Source organism: Trichechus manatus, unplaced genomic scaffold, assembly GCF_000243295.1.
Source record: "Trichechus manatus latirostris isolate Lorelei unplaced genomic scaffold, TriManLat1.0 scaffold00111, whole genome shotgun sequence".
NCBI lineage: Eukaryota > Metazoa > Chordata > Mammalia > Sirenia > Trichechidae > Trichechus > Trichechus manatus.
This window is the reverse complement of record NW_004444047.1, coordinates 8807138-8816090: the sequence shown is the minus strand read 5'-3', so window position 1 is coordinate 8816090 and position 8953 is coordinate 8807138. Positions and strand designations below refer to the sequence as shown.

Below are 8953 nucleotides of genomic sequence, written 5' to 3'. Positions count from 1 at the left end.
TGTATCTTCGGCTATGTATATTTTCACCAAAAAAAAAAAAAAAGGTCCTTCAAGGTCAAGAAGGGAGAGTGTTGACATGTCGTGGGGTTGTTAACCAATGTCATAAAACAATATGTGTAATGACTGTTTAATGAGAAACTATTTGTTCTGTAAACTTTCATCTAAAATACAATTAAGAAAAAAAGAAAATATTTATTGAGTATCTAAATCCCTGGTACTGTTGCAGAAGCTATGGATTCAGTGGTGGACAACACAAAGTCTGTTTTCATGAAGCATATGTTCTAGTGGATAAACAATAAACAAGTGAATACATGATATGTTAAGGAACCAAAGTATAAAGCTGGGTAAAGGGAATGCCACAGAAAAAGCACAGTACTTTCTACAGGGCAGTGATGGAAAGCCTCATGAGGTAACATTTGAGCAGAAACCTGAAGGGAACTAAGAGATCAAACCATGTGGCATCTGGAAGTGTTTCAGGCAGAGGGAGCAATGGTGCAAAGGCCCTGAGGTAGGAGCATGCCTGGTGCCCTGGAGAAAAGCAAAGAGGCCAGAGTAGCTGGAGTATAGTGAAGAAGGTGAGGGTGAGAGGAAATGAGATCAGAGAGGCAGTAGGGACCAGATCACTGTAAGAACTGTGGATTTCAGCCAGGAACTCAAGATAATTAATTCCTACCAAAATAAAAATACATAAATAATTAACACTGAGCTGTCACCAAAGCAAGGCACAAAGAAAGGAAAACAAAATCTCTTCTCATCTGTATATCTAATCTGAAAATAGAATCCCCTACAACTCAAGATCACGATCACCTTATACATAAGCGAATAAGAAATCTCTGCGATCAACTAGCTCAAGCTCTCCAGGAAGAGGCCCAGGAAGAGTACTGGCCTGCCGACTTAGGGCTCTCGTAGTGGCCTGCTCAGGGCTTCTCACGGGCCCCTGCTGCCTCTGGACACTCAGTCCGGCTGCTTACAGGGCTCTAGGGTACATGGGTGGTAGCTTTCCCTGGCCTCTATAAACTTTATAAATCAGTACTGGAAGAGATGCCACTATAAGGCATCTCTAGGCCCATCCCCACACCCAAAGCCTCCCAATACCAAAAAACCCGCTGCCATCGAGTCAATTCCGACTCACAGCGACCCTGTAGGACAAAGTAGGACTGCCCCTTAGGGTTTCCAAGGCTGTAATCTTTACAGAAGCAGACTGCCACATCTTTCTCGTATGAAGCAGCTGGTGGGTTCCAACCGCTGACCTTTCGTTTAGCAGCCGGGCACTTAACCACTGTGCCACCAAGGCTCCTTTCTCCTAGCACGAACTCCCACAGTACAGGTTTTCCATTTCCCACAGACGTGAGGACAATCAGGCAAGTAAGGTGCAGGTACATTAGGCACTGTGCCAGGCACTGTGAGGGGCTTTTTGTTGATTTTGTCTACCCAACATCCCTTGTATCCCAGTTCCTAGACATAGCACTCCCTTTCCCATGGTTCACAGTATCCCATCCAGCTATTGGCCACGCAGTGAGATCGACATATGACCTGACCAATTGAAGAACCTTACCCTTCTGGTCACAACGACTACTACAAGGGGAGGGCACCAGATCCAAGCAAAATCAACCAGATTCCTTTCCTGGAGGTTTATGGGAACTAGAGAAAGAAGCTCCACCCCCCGGATTTCCCAGTTATATGAGCCAAAGCATTTCCATTTCGCTCAAGTTAGTTGATATTAGGCTACTATTACTTGCAACCAAAAGAATTTGGACTAATGCAGGAACTTGCATGCTTTTTCTCATTTTACCTACATAACAACCTTTTAAGGCTGCTATCCCTGGGTGATGCACATGGTTAAGTACCCAGCTACTAACCAGAAGGCTGGCAGTTTGAATCCACCCAGAAGCACCTAGGAAGAAAGGCCTGACAATCTACTTTGGAAAGATCACTGCCAGTGAAAACCTATGGAGGGCAGTTCCACTCCGGAAGACATGGGATGGCCATGAGCTGGAATCGACTCGACGGCAATTTTTTTTTTATTTTAATTAACCTATTTAGAGACGAGGTAACTGAGGTTAAGTAATTTGCCCAAGTTCCTACAGCAGGTGAGAGGTGTTCAAATTCAGGTCTTTCTGCCCCAATTTCCAGTCAGTATTCAGTTATGAATTCAATATTAACCCAAGAAGAAGAAACTCACTGACATTTAAAAGCCACAGAATTTCTGATTTAAAAAAAAATTAGCAGAAATTTAAGGTAGGAGGATGTAGAGAAGCCAAAAAACAGCATAAAACTGGGGTCAAAAGAGCTGGCTCCACCCTATGGCCTATGCTGCTATGACTCTGGGCAAGTCATTTCACTTACCTGGGCTTTAGTTTTCTCACCTGTAAAAGGAAGAACCTGAACAAGATGAACTCAAGATTCCTTTAAGTGAATTTTTAAGTTTAAAAGGCCATGGTTCTACATTAGGTGTATAGATTCTATTTTTACTCTATGTCAGGTAGCATGTCAAATAGATTTCAACTCGAAGGTCAATCCCAGCAACTGGTAATGGCTGCCCGGGCAACAGTGTTGCAAAGGACTCTGAGCTATAGGATTCGCTGGGAAACTGGCTTCCCTGTTCATAGAAAGGAACAGAGAGAAATAGCTGTATGCTTGCCACATCATTTCCCACCCCTGATAAAGTTTCACCTTGACACAGGAATGCTGCTGTTTTTTATCAGTGCAGACAGTACTTCTGCTCTGCCAGGTGCTATCGGTACCTGGACAGGAATTTCACTGATTGTTTCATGCACTTACTTGGTTCTCCCTTACAAGCAAATGAGCCCTGGTGGCATGGTGGTTAAAGCACCCAGCTGCCAACCGAACAACTAGTGGTTTGAACCCACCAGGTGCTCCACAGGAGAAAGATGTGGCAGTCTGCTTCCATAAAGCTCACAGCCTAGGAAACCCTATGGGACGGTTCTAGTCTGCCCTATAGGGTTGCTATCAGTTGGAATCAGCTCAATGGTACCAGGTTTGGTTTGGTTTTTACAAGCAAGGAATGAAAGTGCAAGAAAGCTAAGTGGTTTGGGGAATACAGTTTGCAGCCTATATGGAAGGGTGGGTTCCTTATGCCTTTACAATTAGCCTGAGTTAAGCAAAGAATTATCATCCCACTTTACAGAAATGGAAGTTAAGACTCAGTTAAAAAGACTTGTCCAAGTTCTCACATTTGAATCCAAGTCTTCTAAATTCGAGTCCCAGTTCTCTTCTCCATCCCATGACCCTCATTAGCCACACATTCCAAATGAGTTAACTCATCAAGCTCCCACTGCAAAGTAACGTATTTATCATTATTTGGAGTTATTCAGATAATAAATAAATTTCTCCAAAGAAGTATGAAATGCCATGACTGTTTGTAATGCAATGGGTAGACATGCATCCAATATATATAAATTTTGCAAAATTGAGCATAAAAGTTAAATTTATTTTTAATAATGCAGAAGAAACCAGTCTGTGGGAAAACAAGATCAAGTTTCAATGCAATTTTATTAAGCTTAATATAAACCTCTGCAACAATTCAGAGAGAGAATTCTGACATGAGGCCTATGTTTTGTGCAAAAGAACAGGAATTAAACTAGGTAAAATGTATCCAAAAAGGGTAACTAATGATCCAGTGAAGGCACTTAACAAAAGGCATTACTGTAACTTGTTACATTTCCTTAGTTGGGGGGGGGGGCTAAACCTGAACCAAAATATATGCTCCTACTATTGACCAGACTTTGATGTACAAGGAAGCAGGCCAAACAAAGTAACAGCTGGACTTCTGACACATCTGATTGTTGTAAAGGCACAGGATACCCATCACCCACTCTATTCTAGTTGTATTTTTCCACAAGGTGCGGGGGGGAAGAGAGAGAGAGCCAGAGAGAGAGAGGTCGGGAGGGATGGTTGCAAGAACAAGAGGTAACACAAAAAGCAACTGCAATATAAAAACAAAATTCTCAAAAGTGTGCAAGTTTTCCCTACGGCAGGAGGGGCAGCGGCTCTGAATGACACAGCTCCTGTCCCTACTTAACAGAACCTCTAAGCCTTGACACCTCCCTGTGGTGTCATTAAATATCAGAATTGGAACTTTGAATGACATGCATTATAACCCTCTGAGAAATGCACACTGTTCTTCTCAAACATCTCTCATAAGCCGTCATCCTGTTAAACACCTCCAGTGACAGGGAGCTCAGCACTCCCGGGTCCTGTAACTGTTCAAGGGCCTAAAGCGCATTTCTCACCACTCGGGGGAAGACCTGAGGCCTGAGTGATCACCAAGCTCTCCACAGGGTTTGCCAACCCAACTATGCTTCTTCCCCTCAAAGAAAAACCAAACCCATTGCCATTAAGTCGATGCCAACTCACAGTGACCCTACAGTTTCTGCGGCTGTAAATCTTGCCCCTACCACTCCCAAATCCTCTACTCCTGAGAAAGACTCAAAATTAGCAGTGTTAACGTATCAGTGATTTCAGAGTCAGAATGTTTAGCTGCCGTCCAGGTAGCTCCGACTGTGGGCAACCCCATGCACAACGGAATGAAACACTGCCCAGTCCTGCACCATCCCCATGATTGGCTGCAGACTGGACAATGTTCCATTGTGATCCATGGGCTTTTCATTGGCTGATTTTTGGAAGATCACCAGGCCTTTCTTCCTAGCCCATCTTAGTCTGGAACCTCTCCTGAAATACATCCAGCATCACAGTAACAGACAAGCTTCCATTGACAGATGGGTGGTGGCTGCACACGAGGTGCATTGGCCAGGAATTAAACCCAGGTGTCCCTCAAGGGAGGCAAGAATTCTACCACTGAAACATCAGTGTCTCATTCAGAGTCGGAAAGGGCCCTCCAAAAACCAAACAGCGATCTTCAAACCACAGTTCCACAAGAAGAACCCAGGAACGGCCTCGGCCAGACTGGGGGTAAGGGAAGGAAGAATGTCTTGATTTCCCTTTCTCTCACTTCAATCTGAGAAGCCCTCTTGACCTGTTATATACAGGGGATCAGTGTAGTTTTTAAGTCTTCTTTTATCAAGAACATAAATGAGCGGCCATTTACAGGTAAATAAACTGAGGTCATAAAAATGCTTAACAGCAGCATCATGCGGCCAATACTGCAGGGTTAAGACCACAGCCTGGTCTCCTGGCTCCTTTCAGGTGTCTTTCTACCACATAATACCTGACTGCCTATAGGACAAAGTTCAAACTCAGCAGAGAGGTATACAAGGCCCTTCAAGATCCGCCCCTGCCTGCCCCTCCAGACTAATTTTTCTGGGTGTCCCAAAATCCAGCCACACTCAAACGCTAATTGAACCAACTTATGTTAGGCTGTTCCCTACCTCCACGCTTTTGCACATACTGTTCTCTTAGCCTGAGATGCCCTTCCCCAACCTGTCTGAATAGGAACCAGATCTTTCAAGATTTCTTCCAGGCATCATGGGCTCTCGAAAACCTTTCCTGGTCCGCAGGTAGAACTGATCACACTCTCCTCTGTGCCTGACACATATTTCTATCCCACCACCTACAAAGCTTTGTGGTACTTATTTTGTTCACTGTCTGTCTCCTCCATCACTTCTTTCCTATCTTGTTACCCTAACACAATGCTGGTTAGAAGGCAGGCGCTTAATAGATGCTTGTTAACAGACTAAAAGTATTCATCTAGTCTAATCCCTCTTCTAATGTTTTAATATCCTCTACAGACTGCCATTCATTGGTTCATGCATGCATACATTGATTCAAAAATACCTGAGTGTCTACAGAGTACCAGGCATTGAACTGCATGCCAAGCTAAAGTGGATTTACCGTGAAGTTAATATTAGAACGTTAAACTTCAGGGCCCCTCGCTTACACTTTCCAAAGCTCTAAACCTGATTTTTTCTGTAATTTTATATTTTTATTTTTAAACAGGGCAGACAAAACTTCATGAGCTTCAGACCCCACAAAAACTAGATCCATTTTTGGTGCCAAGGATAGAAAAGTGAACAAGGCAAACATTCTCTCTCTTCTTACAGAGTTTACTGTTTAGTGGAGAAGACTGACAACCATCTGTTCATTCATTCACTCAACAAACATTTATTAAGCAATGCTATGAGTCATGCATTGGGGATTCTGAGATGAAGCCAACACTATTGCTGCCGTTAAGGAGAAGGTCCCTGCTCAGAGAGATAAAGGAAAGCGTGTGGTGTTTAGCAAACAGAAACTAGTTCGGATGACTGGAACATGGAGTGTTTGTGAAAGATGATCCTAAACCAGTCCCAAGAAGTACTGAATTCTCACCTTTCAGCCAAAGATTAGACAGGCCTATAAGACAAACAATAAAACACTACTTCAATCATGTATAGGAGACTAAATGGGCACACCAGCCCAGAGGCAAGGACGAGAAGGCAGGAGGGGACAGAAAAGCTGGATGAATGGAAATGGGAACCCAAGCTCCAGAAGAAGAAAGTGTTCACACATGGGAAGATTGGCAACCAATATCACAAAACAATATGTGTATTAATTGTTTAATTAGAAATTAATTTTCTCTGTAAACTTTCACCTAAAGCACGATAAATTTAAAAAAAAAAAAAAGAAGTACTGAATTCTACCTTGTGCCCAAACCTACCTACTTACTGCAGGAGGCAAAGGGAGGGGAGGAGACAGCTGAATGAGGCATAGTCTTTGATCTTAATGAGAGGGAGGAGGATCAGAAGAGGCAACTGCGGTGTGGTCAGGGATGCCACAGGGAAGCAAAGGACTATGGGGGAGTTTCCTCTGCGTGCCAGTCTGCAGTGACGGCGAACTCATTACCACACAAAGCAGCCCATGAACTCTGCAGACTGAGGACGCCGAGTGCCTCCTTCCGCCCAAGAGAAACCAGCTTCCTTGATTTCCCCAACATTCGTCTCCATTCCCCAAAATAAGGGTGTTCCTTTCCCAAGACAGCTGTCGGCTCTCAGAAGCCAACTCTCCTGTTCCCGCTTGAGACCACTTTTTCCAGGCGTTTCCTTGACACAGTGCCTACGGGAAAGGGTGCGGTTCGGGGTCTAGGGATCCATGTGGCAGATCTGCCCCCCTCCCGCCCGCTGTTTCCATAGCAACGAGCTCACCACTTCGCGGGCCCGGCCGGAGAAGTCTCCCCTGGGCCGAGGGCTCCGGCGGAACAGCTCGTCGCGGCTGCCATCGGCCCCGCCGCCCACCGCCACTCCCAGCGCCTTGTTCCGCGTCTTCACCGTCTTGACGCTGGCCCGGAACAGCAGTGTGATGTCCACCGCCATAGCGACCCGCACCCACGGCCCCCAAGGGGTCCGCCCACGTCAGCAGCTGGCGACCGCAGCGCGAGCCCGGCTGCGCGAGGACCTTTCCCGTTTCCATGCCTCCGTCCAGCAACGGCAGCGGGGAGAGAAAGGTTCCGGCCTCCACCGACCTACCGCGGAGTGGTGAGAAAGGTTCCGGCCTCCGGCCCGCGCGTGGGGCGGATCCCGGCGGTGTCTTGCACGCATTCACTTGCGCCCCTTTCTACTCCGCGAAAACCTGGTGGGCTTGGCGGAGCGGAGTGGTCCTGGGTCCTCGAGCCACTGTGTGCTGTTTTGGGGGGCGTGGATTCCGGACAAGAGGATCGGGAAGCCGGAAGCCTCATTCCTTTCTCTTGGCTCCCGCACTGATTGAACCCGGACCAGACGGATCACGGGGGACGCCGCGGCGAAACAGGCTTGTTCTTTGATCTCTAGGGGTCACAGTGTGCTGGACAGAGGCGCGTGCACGGTGACTGTCTGTGTGCCGTAATGCTGGGACAGAGCAGTGTCCAAGGGACAGAGTTAGAGCACCTCATCGGTAAAATGGAGCCAGCACCTTCTCAGTGTTACTGTGAGAATTGAGTTAAGGGGTGGGACGTGTTTTCCTTTTTTCATGGCTCCTAGTAAGCGGCCAGTAAATATTAGCTGCTGTTAACATTATTATTATCGTTATCATCCTTATTATTTGTGGTGGGGAAGAGGCTGACAGAGAAGGTATCACCTGCGCAGAGATTTGAAGGATGAGTAGGAATGTATCAGCTGGATACAAGGACGCATGAGTGGCTCCTGTGACATCACGCTGGAGCTCAAGTCATCATATTTGTTTACATTGCAAGTCAGCTGTCACGGATTGAACTGTGTCCCCCAAAATATTTGTCAACTTGGCTAGGCCATGATTCCCAGTATTGTGTGGTTGGCCTCCATTTTGTAATCTGATGTAATTATCCTCCATTTTGTGATGTGTTGTAAACCCTAACCTCTATATGGTAATGAGGCAGGATCAGTGTCGGGTGTATCTTGAGTCACAGTTTTACTTAAGTCAAACCGTTACTTAACTCACACCCTTGCTGGAGTCACACCTTTTATCTTACAAGACATAAGAGGAGAGAGAAGCAGAGAAAAGAGAGACCTCACAACTACCAAAAAAGAACAGCCAGAGCAGAAAGCATTCTTTGGGCCCGGGGTCGCAGTGCTGAGAACCTCCTAGACCCAGAGGAAGATTGATGCCAAGACGTGGAGAGCTCCAAGGAACGCCAGGCCCACGGATGTTGAAAGGAGACAAGGACCTTCCCATAGAGCCAGCACCCTGAATTCAAACTTCTGTCCTCCTAAACTTCGAAAAAATAAATTTCTGCTTGTTAAAGCCACCCGCTTGTGGTTATTTCTGTTACAGCACAGTAGATAACAAAGGCATGGCTCTAGCAGCGTGCTTGTCTGCTTTTTACTTTTGCCTCTTTGAATAGATACCGAATAAAACTTTTCTTTTTGCTTTACTAAACTTTGCAATGTTTTTTCCCTACAACAAAAATAAACAAATTACGAGGAGGTTTATAAAGAGAAGAGGAGGGAGAAGAACAGAAGGTCAACTATCGGCTAAATCTTTTCTTTTTTTTTTTTTATTGTGCTTTAGGTGAAGGTTTACAGAACAAATAGTTTCTCATTAAACAGTC

General features: G+C 45.6%; 1 protein-coding gene across 2 annotated transcripts in view; it reads right to left on the bottom strand.

Annotated features, from left to right (window-relative positions):
- STX18 (syntaxin 18) overlaps positions 1-7347 on the bottom strand; it is a 136418-nt gene extending 129071 nt beyond the window's left edge. The window contains exon 1 of one of the 2 annotated variants that reach the window (XM_004383539.3): positions 7098-7347. In XM_004383539.3, the coding sequence (XP_004383596.1) occupies positions 7098-7265 (168 nt within the window). In that variant the 5' untranslated portion in view covers positions 7266-7347. The remainder of the gene's footprint in view (positions 1-7097) is intronic. The other variant, XM_023737993.1, reaches the window with a different exon arrangement.
- Between the last annotated feature and the right edge of the window lie 1606 nt (positions 7348-8953).